Genomic DNA, 20,873 nt, shown 5'->3' with positions numbered 1-20,873 from the left:
ACAGGAGTTTGTACCTCATCAGGTTATGACTAATAAGATCTCACAGTTATTAAAATAGGTTGTAGAATCTGATAGTTTTACCTGTACGTAATAGTTTATAAGCTTCTACTGTTCATTAATAATCACTAATAGAATAAAGCTAAAATAAAAAACAGATACAGCTTCATTCAGTATAGTATGTTGAAGTCAAAAATGTAGAGACAAATCTCTAAATTCAACATTTTATTGAGGAAGCAAGAATTGCAGTTTGAGGCATATACACAGACTAGGTGGTCTGATGTGTCTACAAAACAAAGAAAAGGTTGGAGGTTTTATAAAAATAAATTTTATATTTATTTGTTTTGAAACAAAGTTTACTAGCACTAGTTAAGTTTTGGGGAGCTGGCAAGCTCTGATTGGTGAGTGACGGTGGGGGGTCAAACTCGGCTAAGAATTGCAGCAGATTGTCGCAGTAGCTGTTAGAGAAAACTGGTTTCAGGTTACAATGGGCAGTTTCAGCAGCTAGGCTTGTGGAAAATTTAATTCTTTTTTTTTTTTTCTGAGACAGTCTCCCTCTGTTGCCCAGGCTGGAGTACAGCGGTGCCATTTTGACTTACTGCAACCTCTGCCTCCTGGTTCCAGTGATTCTCTTGCCACAGTCACCCGAGTAGCTGGAACTAGAGGTGCCCGCCACCACATCCAGCTAATTTTCGTATTTTTTGTTAGAGACAGGGTTTCACCATGTTGGCCAGGCTGGTCTTGAACTCCTGATCTCAAGTGATCCACCCTCCTTGGCCTCCCAAAGTGCTGGGATTACAGGTGTGAGCTACCACACCTGGCCTTAATTCTTGGAGCAGGTGCTGTGTGCCCTGAGTACTTTATTCCCCTGGCCCCTCAACTCTGATTTATTTGGGTATGATGAGAATGACTAATTTGTGTAATCAGCTTTCACATTTTCCCCTTTTGATCAAGATCTTTCTCTGAAAGCATTGCTTATCAACCATCTTGAAGTTAGGCTTAATTATTCCTTGGTGCTGGGATGGACTTGTTCTAGTTGTCTCTGTCACACATACGAGAGAAGGTATTGTGGGGTTCTATGTAGGGACCTGGGCCACATTCAAGTAATCAAGAGGCCAGAAGGAAAATTTTTCTCAAAGTAGATTTTTGTCTGGAGTCCAGCATCGAATTCCTTCTTATCACTTCCATAGGTATTAGCAATCATCTTTAAGTGTTGGGTTAATGTTATTGTGTTGGGCCGGCTGCCTTTACAAAGATTAGATAGGCAATAAGAACAAAGCTTACAAATGATAGTACAAAAAAGTTAACAGTATAGTAAAATTTATTTGTGCAGTGCTTTTGAACTAAAGCCCGGGCCTAAGGGCAAAAAACTAAACAAATCAAAGGACCAGGGGAAACTGGTAAGACCTACTATAGCCATTGACTAACATTTTATGACTGAGTTGAACTAAAGCAGAGAATGCCAGACTTTGCAAGAGGGACCACCAGCAAAATTAAACAAAAAATTGTGTTAAGGATATTGTCAATGTTGTGGACTAGATGAACTGAAATAATTTCTTAAGTCAGATTTTGTCAATGGCTATAGCAGGTCTCACCAGTACCTATAACAGTTACTGATTGTGAATATTAAATTACAATATTATTTGGTTAAGTGAAAAAGACAGGCATTAAGAGGGGTAAGAGTTTCACTACAATATGGAGTCTTGGTCCAATGTCTTGAGAAAAGCTGTTCACACCATGGAAAACATCAGTTTTTTTGGCCTTGTTTACAGTTTAAACGTCTCTGGCTATGACTTTGGGCAGTTTGATGAACTTACTTTGTGGCCCATACATCAGGCATGAGACTTGTTTCTTAAAATTTATATAGTTTCAACTTACAGGGCTTCAGGAACAGAGTGGTTCTCATTTTAACAATTTTATGGAAGAAAGTTCGATTGGAGTAACCTAGAAGAATTGAGGACCTTGTCTAGTCCATAAGTAGATGACAAGAGTCAAAAGTAATGTACAGACTTAAAGTCTAATAACAGGTCTATTAAGTTATTCTTTAGACACAACTTTTTTCTCTACATTGATTACATAGGAATCTTGGATTTAAAAACCTCTTGAGGCAAGGAAGCCGAACCAAGGCAGTCTTAGATTTTACTTACAGTCTTAAGGTTCCTGGTCCTGCCAGGAAGTAACAGTTTTTATTTACTTATTGTAATGCTGAGAAATCCTTGAAGTCAGGCGTTTTATGCACTTTTAAAATATGACAGTTCAGTTAGAGCCTTAGTAATATAATCAGTGTTTTCCATTGTATTCTGCTATAAAGAGAGAGCAGATTTTTACAGACTTATGCAAATAGTCATATTCCCATGAAAGTACTTAAACTAATTTTTGAATTAATAAGGAGAAAAAAAAACAAATGCTTTTATCTTTTTTTTTTACAAAAATATACTTTACCAAATTGCTATAAATTATAAATAGCTTAAGAGATAAATTTTTTTAAACCTGGAAACCAAAATATTTAAGAACTAACAATGTTTTAAATGAAAGTTATGAAAACATTATTTTTCATCAATTATTTAAGTTCATGTAATTTTTGTTCTGCTTGATCTTTATTAGTATTTTCATGTACTCATCTTTTTTTATTAGGGTTCTGGAAATTTTTATTTAGTCTGGTGATCTTAAAGCTATTAAAAACCTGTATTTAAGAGTACTTGTTGGGGTCTTTTCTATGAATCTAATTGTAAATAATTTTGAGAATTCAAAATAATAACTGGATGACAACAATCTAGAATAGCCATGGGTAAAATTCTGATGAAAGTTTACAATTAACAAGTAAACTTAGTTATTTCTATTATATCTAGCATTTTAAGACAATAACCAGAATTATGAATAACATTAATTTCTATGAATTTATATAATTTTTGAAACATTCATATGAACAACATAGCCATAAATGCAACTAAAAGATCTAGTATCACATCATTTATACAATGTCTCTTATATAATTTAAAAATAAATCTAATTGTTTAATATGTCTGTAAGATGAGCTCTATTTCTTCGAATGTTTTCCAAGGGCCCAGCTGGAAAATCCCAAAGCTAATTCTAGATTAAGAACACTTAATTTAGGATTTGATTTTTGGGAAGTTTGTTAAACATCTTTAAAGACTCAAAACACTTGGTCAAAACAGAGTAACAGGTCACTGTAAAATAATAGTCATTTATTTTATTTAATTTAGTCATTCATTTATTTAGAGTGATAATCAAAAGACATCAGATATAATACAGAAAGTTATATGAACATAAAAACTTTTATTATTTTAAAGCTCAGTTTTTCTGAGTAATGAAAAACCTGATAAAGACAACATAGGATATTATCTTGATAAAATATAAAATCTGGTTTTTTAGACAAATTACCAAAATGGTAAAGAAAAATCTTCTGCAGTATGCTCATTTTTTCGTATTTCTTTTTCCCATTTAGAGCTTTCCATTAAAGAAATTATCAATCACCTGAAAGTTGATTGAGTACTTGAATTTAATCAGACACAGGAAGAACGTGTCCAGGGTTAAGAGTGTACATTGTATTATAGAAAAATATGAACAAGAAGAAGACTATCTTGAGCAGGGAAATACATGGTTGTCAGTAACAGCATGAGAAATTTCCTGGTTACATGAAATAATACAAACATATCAAGAAGAGCCAAGAATATAGATTCAAATTATACTGGAAGAAAACATTGCTTTTCTAGGCCTTTCAGATAAACATTTCAGCGTCAGGCCATAACAGAGTTCAAACTGGAAAAAAAAAAAGTTCTAGGAGTTAAGGAAAAAGGTTGAAGGAGAGAGTTATCACCCCAGCCAAGCAAAAAGATACACCTTTTCAAGAAAAAGAAGGGGATGTATGACCTTCAAATCATGTGTAGTGTGATACAGCAAAAGTGGAACTTCTGAAATATAAATTTCAAAAGGAAAACTTTACCTCAAGAAATGGAATTACTATTTTCAATGAAGAGGACAGCATTTCAAACCTAAAACTAGGGAAATTGATTAGATCTCAGGAAGAAATGTGGCAGAAATAGAAACTGCACTTGGGAAGATGGCTGTCAAAGAAATGATTTTATAATTAAAAATCACAACCTTTTGCAGTATTATTGAGAGTAGATCAATACTTCAAGAAAGCTTTGTTGTTTTAAATATAGAGAGCCAGACTCTGGTCCTTGACACCAATCATTAATTTTTAGAAAAACATGTAAACAATTTTCCTTTCCAATTTCTTTCCCTAAGGATTTACACATAAAACTTCTTTCATATGGCCCATCCTTTCATTTTTCCAAACCCCCAGTATTAATCTTATAATTTTCCTTTTCTTCTTCCTCTGTTTTTGGAACAGACAATCATTTTACTTTAGGAAAAATGTTTACCACCTAATATACTTTTCATACAACATAATTTTTTCTTACATTCATATTTTGCCTACTATACCTCAATATACTTAAACTTTTTATAAAATTTAAAAACCCAACAAGGGATTTGTATTTATTTAGTAATTTGTTTTAGTTTTTAATCTTATTTTGATATGGCCCAGACATCTAAAAAGTATCTTATTATTTAGTTTAATATAACATAAGACTTTAAATTTACATGAATAGTTTATTTATAAATGTTTATTTAATTTACATCTAATTTATTCATTTTTATTAATTATGCCTGGATTACCTATGAAAATTGAGATATTAGGCAGAGTCATTATTTTAAGTTATTTTTATTAGCCAATTTTATAGCCTGTTATTATCAAATGTTTACCTAAATAAGAACTTAAAGTTAGATACATGACTTTTCTATCAATAACTCAGAAGATACAGATGTTTATTAAATCAATAATATTAAATGAATCTTATTTATTATACAAAGATCCTTTTGTTTTAGTCTGGGTTTGTATCTTCATGACCTTAAGAAATTTATCAGAGGCCAATATAAAACTCTCTGACCAGGAAATCTAGGCAAAAATCTATGTTGACAATTTTGAAGACATTTCTAATTTTATTTTATTAATAATTTTTTAGTATAGTTAAGTCTTGTTGAATTGAATCCTTGATCTTTATGTAATGCCCTTCTTTGTCTTTCCTGATCATTTAAGTTCCATTTTATTGTATGTAAGAATAGACTCCTGTTCTTTTTTGTTTTCCGTTTCCATGGTAGTTCTTTCTCCATCCCTTTACTTTGAGCTTGTGAGTGTCTACAGGTGAGATGGGCCTCTTGAAGAGAGCAGACAGTTGGGACTTTTCTTTTTATCCAGCTTGCCTCTCTCTGCCTTTTAAGTGGACCATTTAGACCATTTACATTCAGTGTTAGTAGTGATATGTGAGATTTTGATCCTGTCATTATATTACCAGCTGACTGCTTTGCAGACTTGATTGTGTAGTTGCTTTTTATTATCTGTGGGCTATGAGCTTAAGTGTGTTTTTGTGGTAGCAGGTATTCATCTTTCATTTCCATGTTTAGGACTCCCTTAAGGACCACTTGTAAGGCTGATCTGGTGGTAATGAATTCCCTTAGTGTTTGCTTGTCTGAGAAAGATTTTATTTCTCCTTCACTTATGCAGCTTAATTTAGTGGGATATTAAATTCTTAGATGAAATTCTTTTTCTTTGAGGATGCTGAAAATAGGCCCCAATCTCTTTCGGATTGTAAGGTATAAGATGAGAGGTCCACTGCTGATGCACCTGATGGGATTCCCTCTGTAAGTGACCTGACATTTCTCTGCAGCTGCCTTCAAGTTAAATGTGGTATATATACACCATGGAATAGTATGCATCCATAAAAAGAATGAAATCATGTCCTTTGCAGCAACATAGAAGCTGCTAGAGGTCATTATCCTAAGTGAATTGACACAAGAACACAAATCCAAATACTTCATGTTTTCACTTTTAAGTGGGAGCTAAACATTGAGTGTACATGTACATAAAGATGGAAACAGTAGACACTGGGGACTACTAGAGAGGAGATGGAGGGAGGAGAACATGGGCTGAAAAATTACACAATGGGTGCTATGCTCACTACCCCGATGATAGAAACATTCATACCCCAAACCTCAGGATCATCCAATATGCCCATGTAACAAACCTGCACATGTACCCTCTGAATCTAAAATATAAACTTTAAAAAATAAATAATTTAAAAACCAATTAATTTATCAAAGGTATACTTAAGTCATGTGAACTAAAATATTGTATATTAGCACTCATTTATCCAAATAGAATTCCTTAAGGGATTTCTAGACAACTATGTCAGATTTTATTATATAGACACAGTATACAATATATATACATATGCATAAAGACATCTAAACACCTATACAAATGTATAAATAAAAATATTACAGCTTTTATTTTAGAACTTTAGTCATGAGATAGTAAAACAATAAACCCATCAGTTTATAAAAAGAGAATTAGATCCAAATTATTTTTCTAACAAAATGGGATGAGGCTAAACATTAAGCTTTTTTTAAATAGGTAATATTATGAAGTCTGTGAACTAAATTATAGGTAGAGTAGTTTGAGTCAATTGGCAATATGCTGGATTAGACAAAGAATTGTTAACTGAGAAAATGTGAATGAATTATGTGAGGACACCCAAATGATAGTTATTCGAACTAGGTCTGTACAATATTTTCTTGTCTCAATTCTTTGTCCCTGAAGATAAGATTGTTGCCATTTCTTTTAGTATAGAGACAGTGTCCTTTACATTGGAATTTTATCTTAAAACCAAAACAGCATGAAAATCAAGATGATTATCTTTTTTATCTGATGATTTTCAAGTGTTTTTACTTAAATAGTATGCCAAAATAGCTGAGGAGTTTTGGGAAAAAAGAATTTAGTCTATATTAGGATGAAGAAGAGGAATTGTAAAAGTGGAGGGAAAAGCTCCAGAAAGGAACTTGTCTCCACTAGCTTTGAGACAGTATTTTGTAGCAAGGCAATGTCTGAGTCCTGAAATTTTTATTAGCCTTAAGATATCAGTTGAGATATGAGTCTTATTTGGAGTATATGATTTTATCACCATGGTCTTTTAGTTTTGTTGTAAGAACAACGACTGTTTGAATGATTCCTGTATGTTTGAACATGTTACCAGCTCGAGTCTCAGAAAATATCTGGGCATACCTTTAAACTTTGAGAGCCTATTTTTAACTAAATGTATTTAGGCGATTCCATTTAATGCCAAATACATAAGAGCCAATTAAACATAAGGCCAAATAAACACAAGCACCAACAGAAAATAAAGTATGTCCTTACCAGGAAGAACAATAAGCCTTCTCCAAATAAAGGGGAAAGTACCCTCATCCAAACCTCAAAACTGAGGTCTAATCCTTATCGCTGAAGTCAACAGGGGGAAAATAACCCTCCCCAAGAGGACATCAGTCAACCAGGAGGCAAAAGACCCCTCTCAGACAGGAGGGGGAAAGAGAAAGACCCCTTCCCAGCCAAATCCCAAATAAAACAGAACTCAACCAAAATTAAGAGTTTAGTCCAAAAGAGACTCACTAAGGGGAAAAGAGGGGACTCCCCAGAAGCAGCAGGACTGAAAAAACTCCAGTGGGGGTACTTCATGCTGTAGTTCCCAGGGCCAGTGATTCTCCCTGAAGTAAGTCAGCTTTAGGATCCCACTTCTGACACCAAGTATATCAAAGTCAAAATTAAAATATAGAGGTGAATCTCTAGATTTAATATTTTATTGGGAAGCAAGAATTGCAATGCAAGGCATCCACACAGACCAGGTCGTCTTTGGTGTGACTGAAGAACAATAAGAAGGTTGGAAGTTTTATAAAAAGGAGAGATACTACGTTTTGGAACAAAGTTCATTGGCACTAGCAAAGTTTTGGGGAGCTGGCAAGCTGTGATTGGTGAGTGATGGTGGTGGGTTCAAACTAGTCTTAGAGTCACAGCAGGTTGTTTCAGTAGCTGTTAAATAAAACTGGCTTCAGGTTTAGCAGCTAGGCATATGGAAAATTTAATTCTTGGAGCAGGTGCTGTGTGCTCTGAGTGCTTTATTGCCACAGCCCCTCAACTCTGATTTAGTTGGGTATGACAAAAACGACCCAACTTATACAATTAACTTTCATAATTAAAGATTGGCATAGCTAAAACACAAGTATGAACTGAAACAGGACTGATGATGGTAATTTGATTCATAAAATGATGGTGGCAGACTCAGAATATCGCAAGATGATATCAAGTAATGAGCAAACATTGGAGTCATTTTAATTACCTGAGGCCTAAGCCAAGATTCATTTATTGATTTAATATGTACAGGGCAACTAATATAATTAATATAGTGTCAGGCACTGCACAAAGTAGCTTCTGCTTATCTTTGAGAATTTTCTTTCCTCTCCTATCGTCCTCACTCTGCTACTGCCCCTTGTTCAAGCAGAATCCTCATATTGCCTTATGGTTAAAGTTTTACACTAAAGTACCACACCTGAACCTGTTCTCAAAAAAGTTTGTGTTAACTTTATATAATTGGTAACTTATTTTCTTTGCAACTCCTCACTGTCTTAGTACTCTTTGATATTGAGTCTTTAATACTTGACTTGGTACTAAAAGAACAGCAAGTTGGTTGAAGGAATTCACAATGAGACACTTGTCTTTTCTCATCTTTCACAAGTACTACATATACACTTGAACGATTGCCAATGTCCATCTTAGAAGTTTTGAGGCAGTAGGTATATAAGTTATTGTTTAGCATGGCTTTAATCAGAATCAAATGAGTCATTTTAATTCTCTACTTAAAGCTATCTGTACTTAAAACTGCTATAGCATTAGCCCTTACCATTGTCTTCCTACATTCAATATTAAGTAGAAATACCCAATAACACTTTGCACTTGGAATATTTTACTTTCACCTTTCAAGAATGTGATTATAGGCTGAGCACAGTGGCTCATGTAAGCCTGTAATCACAGCACTTTGGGAGGCTCAGGCAGGTCGATCACTTGAGCTCAGGAGTTCAAAACCAGCCTGGGCAACATGGCATACCACCCCACACACACACACACACACACACACAAATACAAAACATTAGGTGGGTATGGTGGTGTGCAACTGTAGTCCCAGCTACTTGGTAGACTGAGGTGGGAAGATTGCATGAGCCCAGGAGTTTGAGGCTGCAGTGATCATGCTATAGCACTCCAGCCTGGCAACAGAGCAAGAAAAAAAAGAATTTTATTATAAATCTATGTAATGTGTGTATTCCTCCAATTAAACACCAGCATATGGAAATTAATATTTTATAAGTAAAAAGTAATAATATTAATGACATTTTATGTTTACAGGTGCATGGAGAAAATAAGAGGGGACCTCCCAGGTCAAATGTTTCCCAGTTTAAGCATAAATGTTGCAATGACCAAAATGATTATTTTAATCTCTGCTTACAGTGTTCTCCTCATTCCTTGTCATTTGTCATACAGTATAGATTGACAGCATTGGGATGAAGCAGAAACTGGAAGGGTATTATAGAATTTTGCTCCCCAAAAGCATTTTTCTTTACATATGCATTCTTTCAACAAATATTTACTGAGCACTTGGGAAATGCAGTGACAAGCAAAAAAGGCAGCACATATAATCTTTTATTGGAATTTGTATTTCTGTTACTACCAGATCAAATTCATACCAACCATCTTGAGGGAAATTCTATTCATAGTTAAGGTTGTTCACTGAGGAAACAAATCTGAAAGGCATTGCAATTTATCAGGCAGATTAGTAGAATTCAAGTAATGCGTTAGAAGATAAATTAGAAACTCAGAAAATTGGTATATCCTTTTGGGTTTTTCAGATTGTGACATCAAAATTACACTGATCTATTATCTAATAATACATTAAAGAACTGTACATATTTACACTAACATAGAGATTATTCTTATGTCTACCTTGTAAACAAGCATAGTAGAAGATTTGGAAATCCTGATGCCAAGATCGTTTCTATGGTTTCTGAATGGGATTATGAGTATTCATCCTTCTTCATCAATATTTTATGATATTTTTCCATAATGAGCATATGTCATTTTTGTAACAGGAACTATTACAAAATGGGTAAAATGGCATTAATCTGCAGATAAATGCAGCTAAAGAACTTCTATATAGGGAAATTCTATGAACACTTGAAATTTGTGAGAAAAGTAGATGGAGCCTGTTAACTATAGCAGTGGCCCCGATAGACACTTCAATTGGCACATTTGCTTTCCAGTCATTCTCAAGATCAGACATAATTAGAAAGACATCAATATATTCAAATATGGGCTATAATGATTCACAGTGAGATAACTATTTTAGGTTTATATTTTTCCTAAACGTGTGCTTCCCCATAAATTTATCAGAGTGTTATTTGAACACAATATAGAGATTTAATAAATATTTGAAAGGTAACATACATTCTTTACATACATTTTTTTAAAAATACTTTTTGTTCCCAAAGTACCTCTACTTCATATTAGTTTTTATGTATAATCTACTAATTAGAATGTATTAACTCATTTTTACAGAAAATCAATGTTTTTATTTCTTTGCAGTGAACCCCATGCACGGTTCTATGCAGCTCAGATAGTGCTAACATTCGAGTACCTCCATTCACTAGACCTCATCTACAGAGATCTAAAACCTGAAAATCTCTTAATTGACCATCAAGGCTATATCCAGGTATGACTTTAACACATTATGTATAATGTATTTGAGAAAATACTAGGAAGACATTGTATGTATGTAACCCCAACCTAGATTTTTTGAAGAAGAAGACAATTATTCCTAATAGTTTAAGTAGAGCTCAGAGTTTTGCTGCTATTACAGAGAAGCAAAAATCCTTTTATGAAAGGAACCTGTTTATATCTCCCTTAATATATAGCTGTGAACTGAGTATAGCCTCTTGCATAAGGAGATATTAATAGCTAAATCTGTGAGCAGTTATTACTGCCAGGCATATTCCAAGTGTTTTACATGTGTTATTTCTTCAATCCTGATAAACCTATGAAGTAGAAATACCACTGTTATCTTCATTTTAAGATTAACAAAACTAAGGCATGGCAAGGTCATTTAGCCAGTAAATGGTAGTCAGAATTTGAACCTAGGCAGTCTGATCCCAGAGTCCATGCCCTTTATGACTACAGTGTAACTGCCAAAGGATCCCTGACTACCAATACTGAACTCGTAGCAACATTTTCTTTTCACTTCTACTACTAATAAAGTGGGAGCATTTCTTTTTACACAATTATCAATAGATTCTCCCATTGACATTTTTACACTTCTGATAGTGCAATTAATGGCAGAGGACATATTGGGGTAAGGCAGACATTTAGCATTGTTTCATTTTTATTAATGCTATTTATTTTTACCTTTTATTTTCACTTTTTTATTCCTTGGGTCTAGGATCTTATAATAATGACCGAAAAAGGTTTTGTTGTTATTAATTTGTTCCTTTTCTTTGTGTTGAGGAAGGATTTCCAACTTGGAGTGTTTAAAGCTTCATTCACTAACTATTCATTAATGAATTTCAATTACATGGACTTAATTTTTTTTTCCGTTTCTTTCATAGTTTCAATTTGAATTTTAAACTTTCAATTTAGGTTCAATAAATACATTTATTGTGAGGTAATACATTTTCACTAATATTCTTTTTTTCTTTTATAGGTCACAGACTTTGGGTTTGCCAAAAGAGTTAAAGGCAGAACTTGGACATTATGTGGAACTCCAGAGTATTTGGCTCCAGAAATAATTCTCAGCAAGGTATATTCGTAATATCAATACGTAAGAGGTAGAAATATGAGTCATACATCCCTATGGACTTTTGTAAAAATGCTTTATTGATCTAATTTTACATTTTTAATTTGATCTGAGTTATGAATTTAAATCTCTTTGTGCATGCTTACTAAAGAATTACTATTTAGCATCTACCACTAATCCTAAACCTCTGTCAATTTTAACTCTGGGTCTTAGAGAAATAATATGAATAAATATGACCTCTAGATCCATGTTTTGCAACCAAAAACATCGTCTTTTCTTAATTATTCCTGGTAACAGGAGGGTAGAGAAGACTTGCTCTGGATTATACCAAGAGGTAAATCTAGAGATGATATGTACTAGTTGTCCATTCTTTCTTTTTCAAATTTACCAGTTAAATAAAAGGAATGTGTGAGAAGTGTTTTTAAATTTTAAATAGGACTATTAACAGCAGTTGAATAGTTTTAGTTGTATTGAAGGCAGCTCTACTTTTCTAAATAGTGAAATGTGGTGAGACAAACTGTACCTATATCTAAAAGAATGATTAACTTTTCCTCTGCCATCTCTTGGTGGAGACATCTAGAAAGAAGAACCTAACAATAACCAGGCACAAATAGGAGAGAGGAAAAGGAAGGGAATAAGACACATGCTTCAGTGGTTCCCAAATGGGATCATTGAAATATGGCTAACCTATAGAAGGGTTAAAATAAAAGATTTCTTTCAAGTTTTTTCTCATTATCTTTCATAATTTAAATAATGTATGACTTCTTGATATTTTATTATCTAAATATCATTGCAGTTAACATATTTCTTTAAATACAGTTAACAAATAATGTGACAACAAAATGAGCACTAAAGCTTTTACAAATGTGTATATATTGTAAAAGTAATACTCATTATACAAAATTTAGAAAATACAGAAAAACATAAAGAAACAACCAAAAAAAACCTTATATGTAATCCCACCAACCTGGAGGCAGCCTTTTTAAAAACATTCGTATATATATGTACATTTTAGCTTTTATTTTAGGTTTGGAGTTACATGTGAAGGTTTGTTACATAGGTAAACTCATGTCATGGGGGTTTGTTGTACAGATTATTTCATCACTCAGGAATTAAGCCCAATACCCATAGTTATCTTTCTTATCCTCTCCCTCCTCCATACCCCCACTCTCAAGTAGAATCCAACATCTGTTTTTCCTTCTTTGTCTTCATAAATTCTCATCATTTAGCTCCCACTTATAAGTGAAAACATGTGGTATTTAGTTTTCTGTTCTTGCATTAGTTTGCTCAGGATGATAGCCTCCAGCTCCATCCATGTTCATGAAGAAGACATGATCTCATTCCTTTTTATAGCTTTATAATATTCCATAGTGTGTATACCACATTTTCTTTATCTAGTCTACAATTGATGGACATGTAGGTTGATTCCATGTCTTTGCTATTGTGAATATTGCCACAATGAATAAACAAATGCATGTGTCTTTATGATGGAATGATTTATAATCCTCTGGGTATATACCCAGTAGTGGGATTGCTGGGTTGAATGGTAGTTCTGCTTTTAACTCTTTGAGGAATCTCCATACCGCTTTCCACAATGGTTGAACTAATTTACACTCCTACCGACAGTGTCTAAGCGTTCACTTTTCTCTGCAACCTTGCCAGCATCTGTTATTTTTTGACTATTTATTTATTTATTTATTTATTTATTTTGAAGATGGAGTCTCGCTCTGTCGCCCAGGCTATAGTGCAGTGGCATGATCTCGGCTCACTGCAACCTCTGCCTCCTGAGTTCAAGCAATTCTCCTGCCTCAGGCTCCCAAGTAGGTGGGACTACAGGCATGCACCACCACATCCAGCTAATTTTTGTATTTTTTGGTAGACACGGGGTTTTACCATATTGGCCAGGCTGGTCTTGAACTCCCGACCTCAAGTGATCCACCCTCCTCAGCCTCCCATATTGCTGGGATTACAGGCGTGAGCCACTGCGCCCTACAATTTTTTGACTTTTTAATAATAGCCATTCTGACTGGTGTGGAATGGTATCTCATTATGGTTTTGACTTGCTTGCATTTCTCTAATGATCAGTGATATTGAGCATTTTTTCATATCCTTGTTGGCCACATGTATGTCTTCTTTTGGAAAGTGTCAGTTCATGTCCTTTGCCCACCTTTTCCTGGGGTTGTTTGTTTCTTGTAAATTTGTTTAAGATCCTCATAGATGCTGGATATTAGACCTTTGGCAGGTGCATAGTTTGCAAATATTTTCTCCCATTCTGTAGGTTCTCTGTTTACCATTGATAGTTTCTTTTGCTGTGCAGAATCTCTTCAGTTTAATTAGATCCCACTTGACAGTGTTTGCTGTTGTTGGAATTGCTTTTGGTGTCTTTGTCATGAAACCTTTGTCCATTCCTATGTCCAGAATGGCATTGCCTAGGTTATCTTCCAAGGTTTTTATACTTTGGGGTTTTGCATTTAGGTGTTTAATCAATCTTGAGCTGATTTTTGTATATGGTATAAGGAAGGGGTCTATCTTCAGTCTTCTGCATATGGCTAGCCACTTATCCCAGCACCATTTATTGAATAGGGAATCTTTTCCCCATTGCTTGGTTTTGTCAGCTTTGTCAAAGATCAGGTGGTCATAGGTGTGTGGCCTTATTTCTGGGTTGTCATAGTTGAAATCATAGTAAATGTATATGGTCTTGTCTCTGACTTTTTTCACTTTTGTTATAACAAGCACACAACAAACATCATTCTAATGGCTTGTTTGCAAGTGTACCATAGAGTATTTAGCCACTTTTCTATTGTTGAGTGTTCAGGTTTTATTTTTGGTTTTTGTTTTTTATTATTATAAATAACTGTGATAAACATCCTTATACATAAAGCTTTTTCTGTATTTTACATTATTTCCTTAGCATATATTCCCAGAAGTAAAATTACTAGGTCAAGGAGTAGGAACATTTTTAAGGCTTTTGATACATATTGCCAAATTGCTTTCCAAAGTTATTATGCCATTTTACACTTCTACCACTAGTGTATTATAGTGCCTATTTCATAACACTATCACTGGGTATACTGATTTTTAAAATATTTACTAATTTAATAGGTAATAAATTGTATCTCATTGTTTTAATTCTCATGTTTTTGATTTATTTTTCAAGTGGTTAATAGCCATTTGGCATTTCTTTGTGTGTCTGTAAATTATTAGTTCATTTCCTTTGCCCATTTGTCTATTGTAATTTAACATTTTTCTTATTGATGTGTTTTGATTTCTATACCTTGGGTATTAACTTGTGTCTGACACATTTACTATAAACATTAGCACACAATTAAACATATAAATCAAAAAGTTAAAGCGAGTTAATGCCTATTTCTATTAGAAAACAAAGTGCTATTCCTATTATACCACTCCTTCCCTTAAAAGATATATACAGTATCAGGAAAGAAAAAAGAGATAAAGAAAATCTCTATAGCATTATAGTATTATATTTTTGCTAGAATTTTGAAAACTAAGTAGTTTGTAAAGCTAAAATTTTGACAAAAGGGTGGAATGTGGAGAGTCGTGATGGTAGAGGGTACCTCTGGGGGCGGATCAATAGATCTGGGTAGAATTCAGCTTATTTCTCTTCATAACCAGGTTGTTGGGGTTGGTAAAAAAATCTCTTGTGCCAGTTGATACTGATCATAGTTAATAAACTATGTTAGCCTGTTATTCTTATTTATTTTCTTATAAATACTTCCAGATTTTAATTGTAGTAAGCTTAATATGAAAAAAAAAACACAAACATAACCTGAGATTTTTACTTTTGGTTTGCAAAGCACTTTTTATACACATTACTCCCTTTCATTTGATACAGTCCTCACAAAACATACCTTTTAGAGATAGGAAGCAAAACAGTAGATGGCAGAAGTAAAGTATACTTAAATATTTACATTAATTGAATTCTACATTAAACTTTTTGCTTTCACAAAATCCTATGAAGCAGATGGGATTATCCCTAGCACATTCACCCTCCTAACTCCAAAAACATAGAGTATTTTGAAGTCAACTTCACTATTTACTATGTAGTCCAGTTTCCATTATTTTCTTTGAAAACTTTCAATCTTTCTAGGCATGCTGTGGAAAATCTGATTCATAAGATTATGGACCTAGAATGGGCCTTAAGAAGTAATGTAGTCTAACTGCCTTCCTGTTATTGAGCAAGAACTAATATCAGTGAAATAAAGAAAATTTCATTGTCTATAATATTCTTAATCATTTTAGGAAGAAGATTTAATAATCTTTCCTAATATCCAATTTCAATATCTGGAAATCCTCTCCTTTGTTTAATTTAAATATGACCTGATACATTTGGTTCATTTTTAAATTCTGTCCTGAATAGCTGCTCAGCAATTGCTTTAAAAATTTTTTTATATGCTTCCAGATCATTTTGAAATTATCTTTGATTTCATTCTCTTCTGAGTAACTTAAATAACAGTTGACATTGGTGTTGGTTTATCTCAGGGCTACAATAAGGCAGTGGATTGGTGGGCATTAGGAGTGCTAATCTATGAAATGGCAGCTGGCTATCCCCCATTCTTTGCAGACCAACCAATTCAGATTTATGAAAAGATTGTTTCTGGAAAGGTAAGTAAAATATTTTATTATTCCTCTCTTATTACTGTACATGAATTTTAAACTTCATGCATTGAAACTATATTGTGTCATAATTATTATTCGACATTGGGAAAAATATAGAAAAATCTACAGTTGCTGCTCTTAATAGCATAAGAAATGAATCATTTCAGTTTCTTAAGAATAAAAGGACAGTTTTATAAAGAAATTAACAAAACAGTAAAGCAATGTCTGTATTTAGTATTTTTATCACAAAGAACAAGATCATAGCCATAATTCTCAATATTCCTTCAAATAAATAAAAATAGTTTATTATTTCATATGTCTATCTTCATGGAGAAAAGTTTTTGGGGCTGTTTTATATGCCCTTCCATTTTCAGGAGAGACTTCTTGTTTTAATTATGTCCAATACTATAAAATTGGAAGTAAAAGTAAATACAAAATGAATAAGCCTTTTTAAGATGGAAATTTATACAACTGACTTTAACAAAATTGTTCATATAGATTGTGATTATAATTGTCATTGGTTTTTAGCAAACATGGAAATAACATTAATTTTTCTTGAACATGAGTAGACTTACTATGTTGTAGTATTTTACATTTTGTAAATTTCTTTCTAAACCTTCCTTCTTTTGTACTTATAACCTCTAATTTTGCTTTCAAGAGTATTTTGTTTAGGGTCAATCATTTGCGCTTGCCTTAACTGAGACCTCAGATCTTTTTTAAAAAAGACCGTATTCAATTCAATAGAAATGAGCTTGAATTTCCTATCATGCAGCAAAAGAATAGGCTTTTAAACATTCCCAGAAGGAGACCTTCTATACATTAATGACAAAATATATGGAAAGGGGTATTTTGCTTATTTTCCCTTCTTTCTATTTCTACATGTCGTACTACTTTGTCTTTTCTTTCCCACATAGTCCCGTTTAGAATATGATCAGGAAATAGAGCGTCAATCTTGATATCACGTTAACCTGAGATGTTATATAGTTGAGGTTTTTTTGTTTTATTTTTTATTTGTTTGTTTTGTATTTTGTGACCTTCTTAGGCAGAGATAAGCCTAATCAATCTGAAGAATCTGGAAGAGATAGAGGGAAAGTCTTTATTTCTTTGTATCTCAGCCATATTCAAGCTCTACATTTAGTGTGAAAGCTTACCCTTGACATCTGTCAACTTACAGTTTCCATTGTTAACTATTCTCAAGGTACCCTGAATGTCGATAATGTGGTAATTTATCTTTTTTGCCAACACTCAAATTTAAATCATAGATGCAGCACAGCTGGGCTGTAGGAACAGGACACTTGCCAATAGAATTAGTCTATCCAATCACCTAGAATATACATTTCAGCACAGCATTGTTCCCTATCTCAGAGTACATATGCAGTCTGCCTGGATCACAAGATTTTCCCTTGTATTTTGCCACGTTTTATGTAGAAAGTTTTATGTATTACCAGTATTCACAAATTAGGCGACTGACTAAAGAATTTATACCCCAACTATGTCAAAGGTAAAAAAATAAATACCTCTTACAGATAAATAAACCAAGCTAGATGTTGAACACTGTGCACTGATAAAGGCAATACAGAAAAGCAGAATGCAGTACTTATTTAAACAAGTATTAATATCACTGCTGTTCTTGTTACATTTGTAGATCTCTGGCTTCAGATTTCTTATCTTTGTAATTGTTTTCCCCCAGCAGAGCTTTTGATATGAACAAAACAAAACTTTGAGGAAAATTAACAGACAAGGCAGTGATTTATTTTTGAAGAATTTGAGAAGTGTAGACTCTCAAGAGGACTAAAGGTCATATGAAGAATGATGAGAGAACCAAAATACATTAAAATCACAAATGGAAGAAGAATATTTTACTAATAGAAAAACTAAGAATGTAACTATAATAATTGTTTCAAATAATTTAATTGACAGTAATTATAAATTCTTGAATCTTTAGTATATTGCTTTTATTTATGCTTAACTTCATATAAGAAATGCAGTTTTCTAACAAGGATACTGTCATAACTAAATTTACATTTATTAAGAAAAGCTGCTTTAGTTAAAATTGATGTATCTTCATCTTTATGCATTGGCCTCAATTTGCCAATCATTCTCTATTAGTTAAAATTTATATTCAGCTGTTCATGAATATATATTCATTTTATATCAAACTTTAAAATTTTGTATCTAATAATCAGCATATATTCTAAAATCATAACAGTCTAAATCATAGGCACCTTATAAGAATAACAACATAAAACTTTATTATATCACAATATTCTGTTTTCCCCATCATTTATTTAGAAATGTGACAGGATATTTGGTGTACTTCTGTTTTTTAGCTAAAAGTACCAGATTATCTTTCCCCATATGGGACATAAAATTATCCCTATCTCTTACTCCCTTTACTCATCTAAAGTAGAAGTCATGAAAGCGGAATTTTTGCCATTAAAAGGTGCTGTATTATGTGAAGTTAGATTGTATTAACCATTTCCCAATAAATCATCTGTTTCAACACTCAGATTCAAACTAGAATGTGTCTCTATTCCCATTGCAAAAATATTATTGTCTCTCTGGTTAGTAGCTAAAAGCCAAATTGGAAACTAACTAGTTTTTTAAATTTTGCAAATTATTAAAAATCCAATTTGGTCTTGTATTTGTGGATCCTCATATTTATATTTGCATTTGAACTTTTAATGGTTTTAATGATATATCATTTAAGAATGTGATTTTCATTCAGAATTGTTTTTGTTGATTTTAGAAGCATATTATTTTATGCAACCACATCTTATATTGATTATATCCTCCATTCTGAAGTCATGTTATAAAGATTATAGGTATCAATGACCTATCAAAGTTAAAGTTAAATTTATTGATTAAGTGATAAATTCACTGAAGTACATATATACGAACATTAGATTGTAAAATACTTTCTCTATTACAATATTTTAACTCAAGCTGGTAATTTTAAATGCACACAAAGATGATCAATCAACTTGTTAGATTCTCTCCTACACATATTTTGCCTTTAAAAAAACAGAGGAGGTGGTATTTAAATGTCAAATTATTCATGCAATGTTAGGGTTTGAGTCTACAAATTCATAGTTGAAAGAAAAGACTTATGATTCTTGCATTAACTATGCCTCATCCTAGCAATACATATGCTGAGTTTCTGTATGTAGTCTTTAAATTTCATGCCTCATTGTCATGTACTCCATGACAAGAATCAGTTATGGTCTCTATAGCACCTCTATCTGGCTGCATTACCCATGTAAATATAGAAAGTTTATATTGCAGTCAAAAATTATACTTGCATGTAAGGTACTCAAGTAACAGCTACTATGGAAACCATAACTTTAGAGCCCTTGGCTTATGTAATTAAAAAAAATTCTTAGCTTCAACATATCTAATGTAAATATTGTTCCACGCTTAATGAGTAACACTATATAAGGAGATATTATGCAAAATATAGAAACATAAACATAAGCATATACTGAATGATCAAAGAATTGGTTAATTTTTCCTGAAGGGAAATTCAATATTTACATGAAGAGTAATTGATTATCAGCCCAATTGCTATTCCTTTCTGTCTCAGGGGTCCCTAAGACTATCTCCAGGTTTGGTGATTCACCAGGAGGACTCAACAAGATTCAGCGTACAGTGGTACTTGAGGCTAAGATTTATTTCAACAAAAGGGTACAAAGTGAAGATAGCAAAAGTCCAGAAGACACCAGGCACAAGCTTTCAAGAGTCCTCTCCCAGGGCAGTCACAAGAGGTGCACATAATTCCTTCAGCAACAAACTCTGACAAGCGTGAAATTTTATCTACCAGCAATACTCATTTAAATACTCAATGCCCAAGGTTTTCATTGGGGGTTGGTCACATATGCACCCTCTGCCTAGCACATGCCAAAATCCCAGGCTCCCAGAACAAAAGTAGATGTTCAGAATAAACTATGTTGTTTGTACCAACAGTCTAGGCACAGTGAGCCACTCTAATCCTTTAGGGAAAGTTTCATATTGGTATAAGGGCACTGGTACTATTCAAATTGCCAGACATCTCCCAAGGGCCAAACTTGTAAGCAGTTCTTTCTAAGGGTAGCAGTCTCAGGCCTGCTATGTTAACTGTTTTCTACACACATTCTGTTTCCTAAATAACATACACATATGCAGATATTCCACTATACTTTTTCTAAGATACTATTGTTAATGCTTTTGGGGAAATTACAGTATCATTTACTACTTTGCTATGGCCATAGTTAAAGAGACTTAGAAGTACTCAGAAATCATTTTCATAAAACACAAAAGCAGTTTTACTCTTTTCGTAAAACCCAGGGCCAGTTTTAAATGCTTCACTGTGGTTATTTAAAATTCTTATTAATACCTTCTTTGGTGACAGCTCTTTTGGTCCTATGAGCAAATAATCGCAAAACTGGCTTCTTATGTGAGAGCCGGGGGAGGGAGAATGGGGTAGATCATAATCCTCTGCAACATTGTAGACTCATATCTACCACTGTTTCTGCA

General features: G+C 33.3%; 1 protein-coding gene across 11 annotated transcripts in view; it reads left to right on the top strand.

Moving 5' to 3' along the window:
- Positions 1–20,873, top strand: part of PRKACB (protein kinase, cAMP-dependent, catalytic, beta) — a 93,992-nt gene that overhangs the window by 45,661 nt on the left and 27,458 nt on the right. For 8 of the 11 annotated variants that reach the window (XM_011956132.1, XM_011956136.1, XM_011956137.1 and 5 more), the window contains 3 exons: positions 10,541–10,667; positions 11,652–11,747; positions 16,245–16,367. In XM_011956132.1, coding sequence (XP_011811522.1) covers positions 10,541–10,667; positions 11,652–11,747; positions 16,245–16,367 — 346 coding nt within the window. Of the gene's footprint in view, positions 1–10,540; positions 10,668–11,651; positions 11,748–16,244; positions 16,368–18,051; positions 19,003–20,873 lie in introns of those variants that run through there. The other 3 variants (XM_011956140.1, XM_011956142.1, XM_011956141.1) reach the window with 2 other exon arrangements.

This window comes from Colobus angolensis, unplaced genomic scaffold (assembly GCF_000951035.1).
Source record: "Colobus angolensis palliatus isolate OR3802 unplaced genomic scaffold, Cang.pa_1.0 Scaffold41, whole genome shotgun sequence".
In the NCBI taxonomy this organism is placed as follows: Eukaryota; Metazoa; Chordata; class Mammalia; order Primates; family Cercopithecidae; genus Colobus; species Colobus angolensis.
This window is presented reverse-complemented; position numbering and strand designations above follow the sequence as displayed.